The 16280-nt window shown below is 39.5% G+C and overlaps 1 protein-coding gene across 11 annotated transcripts in view; it reads left to right on the top strand.

The window, feature by feature from the left end:
• The window catches only part of TBC1D1 (TBC1 domain family member 1), a 123671-nt gene that overhangs the window by 41550 nt on the left and 65841 nt on the right, over positions 1–16280 (top strand). For all 11 annotated transcript variants that reach the window (XM_052780264.1, XM_052780268.1, XM_052780269.1 and 8 more), the window contains one exon: positions 12997–13530. In XM_052780264.1, the coding sequence (XP_052636224.1) occupies positions 12997–13530 (534 nt within the window). The remainder of the gene's footprint in view (positions 1–12996; positions 13531–16280) is intronic.

The following is a 16280-nucleotide window of genomic DNA, read 5'->3' as shown; positions in this document are numbered from 1 at the left end:
CTTTCCTTGTAATCTTTTTTTCCTTCAGCTAGTCTGTTAGTGTCTCCCATAGAGCATCATCCTTGTATACCCCTCCAGCTTCTTGTGGAGATCCTGTAATTCTGTGACATCTGTGTTTTAGAAATGTTGAATACTCACCACTCCCTTTTGGGTTTCCTCGGCAAGTAAGGGTTTAAATATGGAATACTTCGGAAATATTGTGAAGGTCAGAATTCAGTCACTTGGAAAGGGGTGTGACAGTGTGAACTGTCCAGCTTAGCTGCAATTTAGTGTTTGGTAGTTGTCAGTCTGATTTACTATTATCTAAAGAAACCCAGCCTTAACTTGTGGGGGAGAGTGGAAGAACAAAAAGCAATAACGGAAAATTTACTGTTGGAAGAGACTGGGTAGGCTTAAAATAGCAATTTCATAACCCTGAAAAGAGAACAGATTCTGAATTTTTGTGTGTGTATTGTTATAATTTGCAGCTGAATAAAGTACGATGTGGATCAAATTTGATATTTATTAAGTGGTAATACAAATAAATGGTAGGAGCTCCAGAAATGCTCATGATCATGGGCCGATGTGTTATTGAAAATCTTCGTATACACTCTTACTGGAATCTTTTTTTAATTGATTACAGTTCTCCATATATTGTGCTATCATGCAGACGCTTCATTTGGAAAGGCTCTGAGGCTACATCTGTTTGGTGATTTCTAATTTTTTGTTTCCTGTTGGTACAGCTAGCTTGCTCTGACTGTAGTGATGGAAGAGCATCATTACTATTTTAGCAAATATCTCAAGATTCTTGAGAATAGCTTCCATTTTCAAGCAGTCTGGCACTGTCTTTTCCATGCTGTGATTTTTTTTTTTTTTCTTTCCTGCATTGCTTTCTTACACAGGAATAAGAAGAAATTTGAGACTGAGACTCAAATTAATGAAGTTCCCTGAATTTCTTGTCTTGTTGTTCATCAGTTGCATCATTAGTATTTCCAAACTCCTGTCAGGCATCATGTAGGACTTGGATACTGGTTGCTGTTATTATGGCATTTATTTAAATAAACCAGATGATGCATGTGAATGATCTGACTGCAGCTTTACAGAATTGTTGATAAGACTGTAGTATGGCTAATGGGGAAGGAACAGAAGGATGAATTTCAGCTGTTAGTCTTTAGTTACTAGGGTTTTCCTAGATGAGCACTGCTTCTGAGATCAGTTAAGCAGCACCTGCATAGGCCAGGTAATAGTGCTGAACTGAGATGACCAAAATAAAGTTGTTGGCACAGGCTGCAGATCTAGAGATCTGCCATTGAAGGTCTGTAGTGAATTTGGTACAAGACATAAACATGAGAATTTTTGTCAGCAGGGAGAACCATCATGGTATTTTCATAATCTGGAGGCACAGCTAAAACTTCTCTTCTGGCTTCTTGTTCTTAGGTATTTCTAGCGCGGCACCTTGGCTTGGCTCTGAGATGGCTTTCAGGAGTGATCCCATAGCTCCATTTGTCTTGATGGTGCCTTTTACCTATGTTTTGACAACTCTTCTCCATTTAGGACTGAATGTGCAGCTTTATCTAAAAAGGATAGTGACATCTTGGGTTTTGTGTTGGGACATGCAAATTCACTATTGACTGTGAACACAAGGAGCATGCTTGGTTGCCCTGTAAGAGTTAAAGTAATGAGAGAACAGCCAATGAAGATGCCAACATTTAATTGAAGAAATGAGAACTGGTTAAGATGACCAAAAGCACAGACAAGTGAAGTAGTGCTGTATAGGATGGTATTGCAGGACTTCCAGACATAGGATAGTTAGTCTATAACCCTGCTCTGCAGCTGATGCTTTCCTACAGTCCATGACGGGATTTGCAGTGAAACGCTGTCTTGCAGGCAGTCCATAAGTGAACAGCATGTTTTCCACACTGATCGTTGTCCTCTGAATACATTGTTAAATAACTTTTTCAGATATCTACTATCCCATCTGTTTTTCCTTTCTCTCTCCACTTTTCTAGCACGCTTATGTACTTAGTGCAGACATACTGGGTCTCTTACAGTGACTTTCAGAGGCAGCTGATGTAAAGATTTATGGAACAACCACTCTAGAAAAACATCTTTTTCCAAGCTCTTTCTTTTTTCTTGCAAGATCTGAGAGGAAGAATAGAGTACAGAATACAGAGAAGTCGAACTTTTCACCTACTGTAAAATTTTAAGAGAGCTTTATCTCTTAACAGCAGGGAAGCAGGGTCTCATTCGTCTATCATCAGCCAGAATTGGAAGGACTGACTTTAGGACAATGATTCTTGACTCTTTGGAGGAAAAATTGGCAATTCCCCAGTGTGATCTGGCTATATCTTAATGGAGGGGATCTTGAGTAAACAGCTTGCTCTTCCCTTTTCTGCCCAACAACATTGCAGTGATAGCTTCCAGTAAATGCAGAATATCCTAAGGAAAGCAATAAGTTTTGCGCTGTCCTTGATAACAGTTTAGCAACTGTTTCCAAGAGAGTTAAAACATGACCTATTCTATTGTAGCTAAATTTCTTCACAAAAAGCTGAATAGTTTTAATTCAAATCACATGATAAATGTTTTAGTGTAAATAATCCATAGTGAATCACAGGAGGTCAGTAAGCTTTCTGCGAGTCATTCGTTTCAAAGTACAGTCTAATTCTATAGGCTGTTAACAATTTCCCTATATGCTTCTTACGTAATAAGGGTCTTGCTAGAAGTTGAAGGCTCTTCAGGTGTATTGTTCTTCCTCCCCTTCCATTATATTGAATGCACTGTACATTAGGAATGCCTGGTAACAATCAGTAGCATTAAACTTTAACTTTATAAAACTTTAAATTAACCTATGTCAGTACCATAAAATGTGTCAATATTCCTAGGATGACTCTTCATGTAGGAATCAAAAGCTGGCAAACACCTTATGTTCAAAGGAAGTTAATTTTCAGAAATAAATACATTGTTATTTTGGGTGGTTTACAATGTATTTTAGAAAAAAAGTATGAATACAAACTAATAGCAACTACAGATGTGGATTTCATGGAAGTATGTAGTTAATTGACAAGTTTGAATAATCCCATTAGACCTTCTGATGAGAAGCCATCACTAGAAGGCATGCCTTAGGAAAAAAAACACCATAACTCAAAAAGCCCCTAGACATGAGAAACCATTTGTTTTACACCCAAAAAGGACTAAAACTGGTGAACTAAATAACTGCTTTTCTTAAGCGGAAGTCAGGGTAGTTTTCATGGGATGTTTAACCATTACTTTCCCATCCTGTTCTTCTGTGAGTTGACCTGAGGCAGCTGAAATCTACTACTACATGACAAAGCAGCAAATATGTGCTCATCCACAAGCAAATCAGTTTACCAGCATTTTATAGCAGTTAGGCAGAATGCTGGAAAAAGGTGATCAGCTTCTGCAGTCCAGTTTGCTTGGGGCCTTTATAAGTTTAATGTCTGAGTAAGATTCTTCCCATGAAAAACGTCATCTGTCCCCCTGCCCCCGCCAGCAGTTCTAGGGAGAAGGACCATGGGGCTGTCCCTTTCCCCAGGAAGTTTTACTGTGTTGTGAGAGTAAGAGAGATAGTGTTTTATTCTACTGCAGGTAGAGCTAACTCCATACATCATGTCAATCAAAAACATTCATAGGATTATTCCCCCCACCCTGTGAAAACCTCAAAAAAAATATTTTTTTTTTGTGGGGAAGGGGATCAGCTGTCTAGGAAGGTTATATCAGAAATAATTTCAGTTGTAACAAGGACACACATTGCAAATGGAGTTTTCTTCCCTTCTTGTTTGGAGTTGTTCTGTCCTTTTTAGCGATATCCAATTTCAGGCTTTATATCATTTTAAAAGAAGTTATATTCACTTCTGTCTGTTTTGCTAGCCCCTATTTTGCAGTTGTACCAAGTTTGATAACTGTCACAGAAGCCTGAGAGCAAAGGAGACTGGGAGAGAGCCTGTCTCCCATTGTACAAATGGAAGTTAATCTGATAAATAACTTTTTTCCCCAAAATGTTCTTAGTAACTTATTTTCTGTTTTAAATCCTGTTACTGCCTTTCAGTTAAAAAAAAAAAACAAAAACCACAAACGACACCCCCCCCCAAAAAAAACCCCAAGAAAAAAAACCCCTTGTCCTGAAAGCTTTCAAATGCCATTGCTGTCTTTTTCCATTTATAACTATCTAAGAATAGGCTTCCTTCTGTTTCCTACCCCATAGCCTCCAACTCAGCCCCAGGCCCGTTTCAACCCTGTGAAGGGAGCTGCTTGCAATTCTACTACCTCCCCCCCCCCCCCCCCAAAAAAAATAGGATTTAATCTCTGTTGATAATGAATGAGCACAGATGTTTCTAGCTATTACTTTACAACGGGTATTCCCTCCTTGTTCAATAGTCACCTTGTAAAATGTGAGCCAGGAATCCTGCAGGTATGACCAGCAACTACTGTTATGTCTTCAAGTGCTGTTTTCATTTGTGAAATTTTGTGAAACGAAAACTTTGAAACAAAAGATGAAGATAACACTATGAAGATGTTAATGCGCTATTTGAAATATCTGTCGACTTGCTTTATTTCACATTTGTTGCTTGAAAGTTTATGGTACTGAATGGAGGAGCTCATGAAGCAGTACAAGATGAAAATAAATGGTTTGTGTCATAAGGACAGAAGGGGGCTGGCAAAAAATGAATTAGTGAACTGTCCTGGTTTCGGCTGGGATAGAGTTAATTGTCTTCCTAGTACTTGGTATAGTGTTATGTTTTGGGTTCAGTATGAGAAGAATGTTGATAACACACTGATGTTTTCAGTTGTTGCTCAGTAGTGTTTAGACTAAATCAAGGATTTTTCAGCTTCCCATGCCCAGCCAGCAAGAAGACTGGAGGGGCACAAGAAGTTGGGAGGGGACACAGCCAGGGCAGCTGACCCTAACTGGCCAAAGGAATATTCCATACCATGTGACATCATGCCTGGTATATAAACTGTAGGGAGTTGGCCTGGGGGGTGGATTGCTGCTCAGGATCTAACTGGGTGTCGATTGGCGGGTGGTGAGCAATTGCACTGTGCATCATTTGTATATTCCAATCCTTTTATTATTACTGCTGTCATTTTATTAGTGTTATCATTATTAGTTTCTTCTTTTCTGTTCTATTAAACTGTTCTTATCTCAACCCACGAGTTTTACTTCTTTTCCTGATTTTCTCCCCCATCCCACTGAGTGGGGGGGGAAGTGAATGAGCAGCTGCGTCATGCTTAGTTGCTGGCTGGGGTTAAACCATGACAGTAGGAATACCCTTTTCAGAGCCAGTCAGGTGCTGTTGCGTTCGGAGGTCCACTAAAAGCCCGCAGGGGCCTTCCGTCAGCTGCGGTTTGTTTTTGGACCATGCATTTGCTGCTTACTTTTGGACCCCTCCCCATGCAATCTGAGGCATGGTGGTTTATTTATGGAGAGTAGCCAGGTTTTGTTGTATTTTGGGCTTCAAGTAAGGTATGTCTTGAGAGCATATGAAAGAAAACCTTGAAGTGTATCAGCAACACGATGCATCTCTCTGAGGGAGGAAGCACCACCACAACATACAGCAGTCCAACTTCACTAGAACACCAAGTACAATTATATTCTATTTCTGAACTTGTTTACAATAATCTATAAACAGATTTTGCAAATACTGTTTTTTCAGGAAGGAAAGAAAACCTTTTTGTGCCTCTTAAAATTGCATGGAGTGCTCTCCAACTCACATGACTTTGCAAAAAGTGTAACCTCTTCCATCTGGCTGAGGAGTAATGAGGAAGGTTCTCAAGCTGAGATTTGTCTGTAATATTGAAAGGAGTGTGATACTGTGAAAGTGGCATACAGTACTTGTGGCATCAATCTGCATTACATAGCAATCTTCTGGAGGCAGCACTTGACCTATGTGAGAAGTCTAGTCACCTTTATGGCTTTTTATGATAATGTGTAAACTGTAAGAGTATGTGTTGGCTACGTGGAGCTCCACTCTCTGTGCTTACTGTGTCAGAGTCATCTCGGAGGATGCTAGTGTCACTCGTCCACCATGCTCCAAGTCAAAAAGAACTGGATTTAAACAGATGACTCTCTTCTGCCCCAGACAGAATATCCTTTGAATTTTAGTGCACTCTTGTTCATCAGCTTCTTACATATGTCCCTGCAAAATTAGAGTCTTAGCCCCATCACCGTCACTTATCCCATTCTCTGTATAATGCCCATTCAAACCTAACTAAGCAAACTGTGCCCACAAGTAGACATGCATATGATTGTTCTTCCTTTCATAGGTCTGTGGTGATACTATTCAGCCATTGAGCTTTCCCTTATCAAGGTTGAAACTACATCTCTGTCTTACCTTTGCAGGTCTGGTTTCACAGTCCTTCCTGAGCAGCACACCTGTGGTGTGGTTAGCCCTGCTGGCTGCTAGCCTGGCTACCCCTCCCAGCCGTCTGGTTGTGCTCTGACTTGTTCTTCTTTCTGAAAAGATACCAACAAGTTCCCCAGTTAAATGAGACACATAGTGCCTTTTAGGTCCTATAGAGAGAAATGAGCTAGACCGACATGCGTGGATGGTGAAGCTGCTGAGAGTGGCACAGTTCAGTTGTTTTATGAGCAGTGAAGATACAGCAGAAAAGTTTTGGATCATGTGTTGAGGCATGAAGTCATGGAGCAAAGGTGAACTGTCTCTCTCTGCACCCACCGATCTTAAGTACTTAGGGAGCTGTTGGTAAGAATCTCACTTTGGCTTTACCTGTGGTGCATTCATTAGGCACAGAAAAACTGATGGGACGTTGCAAAAGATGGTCGTCATACAGGGACTGGAGGAGCTATAAAATTTCTGCTTCTCTTTCTGAATTAAATCTTGGTTTGAAAGTGGCTTTGTGAGAGGAATAGAAGTCGAAAAGTAGCAAAGGAAGAAAGCTAATAATTGAAGTACTCCATAGAGCTGTTGATTAGAGTCAGGAGGTGAAAATCTGGAAAATGAGAATTGAAGTTAAGGACTGGGAAAAGTGAGGTGTAGGAGGCTGTAGAGCAGTCTCCAAGCAAGATGGTAGAAGAAAAAACCCTGTGAAGATACTTGAGATAAGATCTGAATATAAAAGGTCTTTCACTGAAATGGAAATTAACTTGAAAAGTTTGTTACTCTTTTCTACCTTGAATTTCTACTAATGCTGAGGAATAAGGAAATTCTGTCACTTTTAAAACTTCTTTTTTTACTTCAGTGAGAGACTAAAGCCTGTGGTTTTGTGCTAGAAGTTTTTAGTTCATTCTTTAGTTAAACTAGGGGGCGGGACCTCTCACAAAAGAAATCTCAGCTGATGGTGTCTTACCCTTCTTTTTCTGGCAGCTGTAGGCTTCCTGTGGGGAAGAGGAGGTTGTGGGGTCCCCGTCATTGGGTTTTCTTGGAACTCAGCTGGATGAGGCCCCCAGCATCTCATCTAAGTTTGAAGTTGGATCTAACTGGAAAGTTTGCCTTGCTTTATGTGGTGGTCTGCACTGTCAGAGGTCACATCCAAATTAAATTATTCTATGATTCTGAAAGGAGAAATTGTGCAGTATCTTGATTTAAAAAACCAAAAAAACCCAAACCCAAAACCCAGTGAAATCTATAAATTAAAATACTTTAGATCTAAAAATGCCGAACTTTAAATCCATTGAGTGGAGAAAACTGTTCAAAAAAGTCAGTTGACCACTAGCATGGGTTTAAGGAATGATAAGGTCAGGAAGCATTGATCTGTTTTATTACTGCACAGCTGTTTTTTGCTAGAAGTGTGCTGAAAACAGACCAACTGCTTTTTAGTACACATCAAACTACCGAAATCAAAGATTTTATGCAGTCTTTTAAAATGCAGATAATTACTTTGCTGTATCATCTGTTTATATATGTTGTTTATGTCTCAAAAAAGTATTCCATGATTATAAATACTTTATGGGTGACAAAAATATTGCTATCTGCCCTGATACAACTAGATGGCTTCTCCCAAGATACATAGCTGTGGACCCTATTTTTCCTGTAGCAGCACTCTTGTAAAATAGAGAAGGAAAGGTATTAACAGCAAACAGTATGTTAGACTTCTTGACGTATTTTATTGAGCCTGCTATGGTCAGAAAAAAAGGCAAGTAAAAGCACTTAAAAATACTTCATATGTCCTCTCATACTTGAGTAGGTAGGCAAAACTCACTTAAGCATAACATCTACTTTTTTCAAGAGCTCTGTGAAAGATTTGTAAGGCTCTATTCCAGCCAGGGTGGTGTGAGACCTTCTGAGGTTCAACTCAAGATCTGACCCTGATGGTTTTCAGTGTCAAAGAATTTATGGAGTCTGTTGTATAAGACCAGTTCCTGACAACACAGGTCAGTCTTGTATTAAACAAAACCACCTACTCCCTTGAAATAGTTAAGCCTGTGCTTGAGCCCTTCACTGACCTGAAGCCTTATGAAGGGACTGGTAGGTATAAACTGGTACGTTTATACTGTATGTATAAACACTGAATAGCACCTAAAATCATAATCATCCCACTTCTTTTTTTGCTTTTGTTTTCCTAGTCCTGGCCAGTTGATGTGTTAACAGTTCTTCTTCTGTGGCATGCTTTGCTGTCCTACCTACTGTGTATTAAAGAAACAGGGAATCTTTTTTTTAGTCTGGTCTTGTTTACCAAAAGGCAGCTGTTGCATTCAGCTGTTACTGGGCTTTTTTCATTACAATAGTTTCTTACTCTCAAATCCACTGACAGGCTAAAAACATTGACATCTTACTGCATGCTTGTATGTAAACTTACAGGGTGACTTCTGGTAGCATGGGGAAAAAATGCAACTGCAGTTTCTCTTTTGGTGAAGGGAAAGAGCTGTTCCTTGTTCTTCAGGTGCAGCAAACCTGTGCGTGCTTAAATTACTGCCTTCTTTCACGATTCGGTGCATGGCATAGAAGTTGTAGCAGTTTGTCTAGTAACAGACTAACATGCATTAGGAAGTTCTAGGTGTTGGTTTGTGTTTTGCTTGATTACCCAAAAGTCAAGTCACAAGAATACTCAGTGTTTCAATTCCCTGCTTTGGCTCTGCAAAATAAACATTCTCATCATAGCAGAAATAACATGGTATACTTAAAAAAAAAAAAATAATCACAACAGACCAGTATTAGTTTTAATGCTTATAGATACATCTTTTTCTGTATCTAATTCAGACACTCTAAATGCAAAAATGTTTCCTAATACGTTTCAGTTGTGTCTTCTGTTCACCAGTCCTGTTTGGCCCAGAGTGAGTGATGAGAAGGTAATGTTCTGGGTTTAGTAAAGTTTCATCGTTGCTTACACTGTTGTTCTATACTTAGTTTTGTGGGTTTAGGGAAATAATTTTAGGTCATCAGCAGGTTTTTTCTGATTACAGAAATAATCTTTATCCACTAATTACATGTTTATACTGAGAAGTCAGAAAACACTTAAGAATAGAAGTATGCTAGAAAACAGAATTTGTGCGGCAGGAAGAAATCATACATGTGTGCAACAGTCCTCCCCCACTGTCTTAGCAAGTTCAGATTAGTAGACACAATTACCTAAAGGTCTGCATAGGAGATGTTGGTATCTAAGTCACCAGGCTGAGGTAGGATGGGACTTCTGGAGATCATCTAGTTCAGCCCCCTGCTGAAAGCAGGGTCACCTAGAGCAGGTTGCTCAGGGCTGTGTCCAGTCGGAGTTCGCATATCTACAAGGCTGGAGTCTCTGCAACCTCTCTGGGCAACCTGTGCCAGCATGTGGCCACCCTTACAATACAAAAGATTTTTTTCTTATGTTCAGAAAGAACCCCACAACCTTTAAGAAACTTCAAGCAACATTAACTTAATTCAGGAGCAACTTGATCCTTGCTGCTTTTTGATACAAATTGTAGAGCCATAAAACCTGATTCAGTTTACATCTTAATTAATTGCTGGAGGTTTGCAAGAGATGTGGTTACTGTTCACCCAGTGGCATGCTGCTTAATCTGGAAAAATTCCAGCTGTGGTTAATAAACATTTGCCAACATAAAGCCTGCATTGTTAATTATTTCAAATTATTAAAATAATAATATATCTCTATACTTATTTACACTACACAGGTTTTTGTTTGTTTGGGTTTTTTTTTTTTGAACTAATGTTTACTTGATGTTTATGTACTCGGCATCCAAGTCTGTTTGCTGAGGGAGCCAGGGTCAGAGGACATACAGGAGTGTGTGAATTCTTCGTTTCTAGATACTTGCATAAAAGGCCTGGAAGGGTACAGGTAGATGAAAAGAGCCCAAATCTTGATCAGGCCAAGAACAGTTCCAGGGAAATATGTATTGTGGTTTTTTTTTTTCTCATTCATCACGGCATCTTGTCTTTACTAATGAAAAGAGATTAATATTTAACATACATAAGGGTCACGGGAAAGCGAGGTGGTGATTTGGTCCTTCTGCTACAGTAATACTGCATCAATTGCCTAATCAGAAGTAATAAAATGATATTAACAGGCTGTGAATTATTTTAGGTTTATAAGCAGAAACAGAGTTGTCAGTGTTTTTCAGTAAGTGTAGCATGGAAGCCAGCTGTTACTTATAAATGACATAATTCAAGCCTTAACATGTGTGAAAATAAATAATAAATACTCCCCTTGGTTTTCATCAACAGGCCTGCTAGGTCTCCTCAAACATGAAGTTTATTAACTACTGCAAACTCATTCTGTGTGATGTAATGTCTTTCTCTAACTACTGTCTGTATGTAAAGTCCAGCTACTGCTAAATAGCAATTTTGTCAATGTCCAAGGTGTTTGATAACAAAAACCATTTAAGAAATCAAATTCAATAACTGCATTTCTGTGATGGATCCCTAATGCCTTGTCTGCGCTTTAGCTCATCTATAACCCTTGCAGCACCTGCACTGCTGGAAATGTGTGGTGCTGGGGGAGCTTAACCCCAGCTGAGACAGTGGCACTCTTTGCCTGGGTGAGAGCTGATGTTCCTGGCTTTAACAAAGTGAGTGTTTTCCAGAAAATACCTTTGCTGTCACCTCTGCAGCCTCAGCAAAAGCAGAGGTGGGATCGCAGGTCTCTGCATGTATTCTGAGCAACTCAGAAGTAAAATTGCCTATGGCTGGTGAGTTCAGACGCTATCACAAGAGTAAAATGTGTTTATTAGAAAATGCTAGAGCAGTTGCAGCTTGAAGTATGGGTAGAATAAAGTTTTATGTTTCACTGTCATCCTGATATGTTACGTGACTAAAAATTGGTTCTTTGAAGGAGTATTAGGTAAATAAAACTGAGGTGAACCTTGAGCTCACTGTGGAGCAAATGCATATCGTTTGAAGTAATAAAGATTAATTATACTGTTATGTTCTTCTTGTATATGATTGAGAAGTTAGGCACAAAGCTGCCCAAGCCCAAGGCTTTCTGACTGGTTCGTGACATAGCTGAGAACAGACTTCGGAAGTCATGACCCTGCTTTTCTTACCTCTCCCCAGTTGTCTTTGCTGAGTGATTAGCTGATGACTCATGCCTTGCGCTCGAGGGTGAAGTAATGCTTCCTGAGTAGTCTTGTTTATTTTGTAATATGTTACTTATTGTCTTAAATCCACTAGCTGTATGTGTGTGTATGTATATCTATATATCTATCCGCCCATCCATCCATATCTATATATCTGTGTTTCATTGTCTGTAAAAAGAATCCTACTGAGGTCTTTATGAGCACCCAGAATATAACCATTCAGTTTTCACTGTTCAACCCTTTTTTTTTTTCCTTTAAGTCCTTTGCTGTTTCCTGCGTTGGTTTATGTACATTATTGTGTTATGCTTAAGTGTTAGATAACCATAGAAATGTCTGAAAAAGACAGAGGTCATGTCTCCGAAGCATTCTTTAGGTTTAGGGATGCCTTTTCTCATACAGCAGATGGTTCTGGGCTGCTGTTTTAGTCTGCTGCTCCCAGACTTCTTTCTGTACTATCCGCAACCAAATACTTGTAACTAAGCAAGCTCCAACTGGTGCATGACAGAGGAAATTTGTTTTGTCAGGGATCTGGCACACTTAGCATGGATTTTTCTCAAAAGTAATTTGGGGAAATTAAAAAGTCAGCAGAATTATCTGTTGCAGTCATAGATGGTGGCCCTGCATTTGTCATTATGGCAGCAGCACAGGCTGCAGGACAACCTTAATCTCCTAGGCCAGTCAAAGCAGTGGGATGTAACCAAGCATGAGCCTCGCAGCAGCTTAGCAGATAGCATATGCATGTTACATATTTACCTTATAACCATATCAGAAGCTGTTACCGTTTACTGTTACTTAAAACATATCAGATGGCAGTTTGAATTTTGTTTATAATTACAACATCTGTGGGCTGTAGCAGACTGCTGTCTCATACGGATGGCCTGCAAGTGATACTGTATGTGGAAGTAATATTGTTTGAGAGTGTCATCTAGGATGGTAGAACAAAAATGAACATTTAAAATAATGAATATGTTTCTTTAAAAAACACAGCTATTTACAGTTTAAAAAAGCCCCAAACTGCCATAACAATGTAATATGCTATTATGATGGTGAAAGCGAATTTGCAAGAGACTCATTAATCTACATGACATGAATGCTTGAGTAAGAGAAGGGAGTGAAAAATAACAGAGATTAAATAACTTTCCCCATTAATTAGTCTGTGGCTTCTTTTATGCTTTCTGAAGTATTTTTATCTTTCATTTTGAGTTTGAATTTGTCACGTTATATTGGTTCCTTCAGGTGCAAAAGTTTTACTGAAAACACAGAACATTACAAAAGACAAAGCTCTTTTGACAAAGTGTTGTTGATGGTGAACTCCTTGCAGGGAGACAAATGAGCAATTCATCTAGTCAGTGTTTAACTTCTATAAGGTGTCTGTTGGACAAATACAAGATCACTTCAACTGGTCTTGTAGAAAACAAAACCAAATTAGCCATTCCAGAAAAATAACAGCAGGGAGCACCTTTTAGGGTTGCAACTTGTTTGTCATAAATTACCAGATACTAATGTGTATTTTTTTTTTTCCCCTCCTGTAGGTGCCTGAGATTATAAGCTCTATTCGACAAGCTGGAAAAATCGCTCGTCAAGAAGAGTTTCAGAATAATCTCTCAGATGTTGAAGACCCTTTTGCCAAAAAGTTTGAGGTGCTGTTCTGTGGACGGGTGACAGTAGCACATAAAAATGCACCTCCAGCACTCATAGATGAATGCATTGAGAAATTTAATCGTGCAAGTTGTACAAAAAAATCAGATTTCAACTCATCATCCCAACAACATGAAACTGCCAATAATTTCGGAGGCTTCTCTTTCAGCAACAAATTTCGGTCTGTGTTCCAGCCCTTGGTCAGTGAAGAGGAGGAGAAAAGGCCGATTAGGAAATCCTTTTCTCAGCCTGGGCTTCGTTCCTTTGCTTTTAAGAAGGATTTGCAAGAGGGAAGCCATAGAAGTAACAGCTTTGTCAGGTCTTTTGAAGAAGATGCAATTTCACTGAACCTAAAAAGTCAACTTATCTATGGACACAGTGTTGTGCAGCCAACAGACATTGCAGAAAACCGGACGATGTTGTTTACGGTAAAGCAAGATTTGCAGCTCTTGGTGGCGTTTTCACATCTTAGAGTTTGAAATGGCAAACACCAAGGCAGATGTTCTGACAGATGGCAGTTACTTCTTTAATAACTTAATTGCAATTACCAGAGCTTAACTTAAACTTGCCTATTTCTCTGGAAAGCATTACCAGTCAGTCTAAATTGTCTTATGGAGTCAAAATAAGTTTATATTAAATAGTTTAAAACAGCACTACCTGAAACATTGGGCTTCTAAAGACAGCTTTTAGAAAGCAACAGCAAGTTAGTAGGCAGTTACACAATTGCAAAATGGTACGTACAATTACACTAACTAGTAACAGCAGAAATAAATTTCCAGGTGAATGAGTTACCTGTAACTAGAGCAGGAGGACCAAACCATCACTGGGGGCTAGTAGACTTTATGTCCTATGGTAAGCAGTGTAATTCATGAAAGTGTTCCTGCTGCCAACATGTTTGTGTAATGATGGAGTAGTATAGTAACTTCCTAGGCTACTCCACACTGGCCTCCACTCCTGTCCTGCTTTTGTGTGGCTAGCAATGCCTTTGCCTTGATAGGTGAGCAGCAAAAGTGTTTTTCAAGACCTGAGAAACAAGTAAAGAATGTGTTATTTGCTCCTCTTATAATCCTCATGATAGGTAAGTTATATAACATATTATATATATCTTATATCTTATGAACATAAGGCAAACCTGGAGCTGATACTGCAATGGCTGGCTATCATAAGGTCATCTTGGATCTGTCAGCTGCTGTTGGGGCTGGGAGTTTTTAAGGGCAGTAACAGAGTGGAGTAGGTGCAGTTACAGCAGTTTTTTTGGAGGGGGGAAAGAGAAGTGCTGCTTTAAGAAGGATTGTCAAACTGTTCTGTCTGTAAAAAGTAACACACAGAAAGAGGTGTAGTTTTAAAACTGATTTAAAACTTCTGTTTAGCCGTGGCAGGCTGGCATCAGAGAGAGAAGTGGAAGAAGGTGGAGAGAAATTCTGTCCCCCAGTAAAAACAATTCCACATTTATCTTCTTCCCCTGAGCACGTATTTCACACAGAAAATATAGACGCCCTTTGTAATAATGCCTGATTTTTAAACAAATCCTGACTCCATTATTAATTCATGGCACATATTTTAGAGATAGGGAGATTACAGATGGACTGCTTAGGTCCAGATCCTCTTACTCCAGTGAGTGCATTTTTAATTTATATTAAATAGATGCAACAGTTCTCAAAGACAAATGCAGCTTCAGCCTGAATATAATGTCAGTCGCCTGCTGACAGGCTCATTTCCAAATTGCGGGGCTCTGCTGATCTGGCTTTCTCTCTTGGGTTGCTTTTTGCCTGGGAAAATATTGTTTAGTATGCACAGTTGTATTCTTTTGCCATTCAGCCAGTCTAAATTCAGCTGAATATAAGGAAGTGGAGTAACTGTGGTTTGTGCCTCTGGTATCCACAAACTAGCAGCTCATGGCAGAGCTGAGTTTGTGGGTTAGCCATTCCCTGTGTTTAGCAGGTTCTGAAGAAGGATGTGTATGCAGCATGCACAGGTCTTCACCTTTGCTCATCAATTTCTGTGTGGCTACACATGAAATGCTTGAAAGTAACTTTATATCCAGAGGAAAAAATTTGTTTGTATTTTCTCAGTTAAAGTTCTTACTTGGATTTTCCCCAGGACTGCAGCAGAGGTTGGTTCATGTATGAGGTGTGAAAAATATTCAGATGGGTTATCTGCTGACTCTCCTCACCTGGTTCAGACAGTCCTGATTTTGGTATCTCTTCCTGAAGAATTGCTTTCCTAGCCAATTTCTTGGGATTTTGTTTTTTTTATTTTTAGGCTTTTCTCCTGGCCGTATTTTGGGTGGATGGGGAGAGATGCATGTATTGGGGTTTTTTTTCTCCCCTTGTTCAGCTGGCTTCAAATGATCCCTGCTGCCCTGGGACCAAGTGTGAAAGGAGTATGTGGGACTGAGCTAAGGAGCCTCTCGCTGCAGGGAGGGGAAGGCAGCAGCAAGCAGGAGGAGGCTACTGAGTAGGTGTTGGAAGGAATAACCCCATGAACACGTGTGAGGTCAGCCCTGGGGACGATACAAGGAAACCAGCAGGGTGTTGGGGAAAATCATTGTGACTGGTTGAAGGGAAAGAAGAGGTAGAAGGTGAATGCACAGGACCATTTTTAGACACACAGAAGTGGCACATCTCACTTGATCCATTCCCATTCAGGATTCTCCCCTTCCCCCTTCCTTAAGAAATTATAGGTATATTGGTGCTGCTGATGTTTTTGTGTGTGTCTTTTGGGATTTGGTAGTGGTTGAACCTTCAGCAGGTTTGTCTAAGTCATGCTCATGAATGGATCCAGATTCCACCCATCTTCCCTAAAATCTGATATGAGACTTGTCCTTAGCAGACTTCCTGATGTGCTAGAAACTATGAGAAATTTGAATTTTATCTGTTAAAATGTTACAAAGACGTGGCCAGAGGCTGAAAAATTGAAAACAATAGTTTCACCTTAAAAATGCCCTTTGCCCATCAAAAGTTAGCTTCAGCTTTTGGGTCACTGCTGTACAAATGGCCTAAAAATTAAATTAAGTTAGAAAATATTCTCCAGCAAGCTCATTTGTATAGTTTGAGTTAGAGCCTTTAAATTAAATGCTATGTGTGTCTTAAATAAACCCCTAAAAAATAATTAGGTGGAATACAGGTAGAGGTACACGCTTGGGTTTGAATTATAGGACAATTTCATTAAGTGGCTT

This window comes from Harpia harpyja, chromosome 2 (assembly GCF_026419915.1).
Source record: "Harpia harpyja isolate bHarHar1 chromosome 2, bHarHar1 primary haplotype, whole genome shotgun sequence".
NCBI classification, from domain to species: Eukaryota; Metazoa; Chordata; class Aves; order Accipitriformes; family Accipitridae; genus Harpia; species Harpia harpyja.
This window is presented reverse-complemented; position numbering and strand designations above follow the sequence as displayed.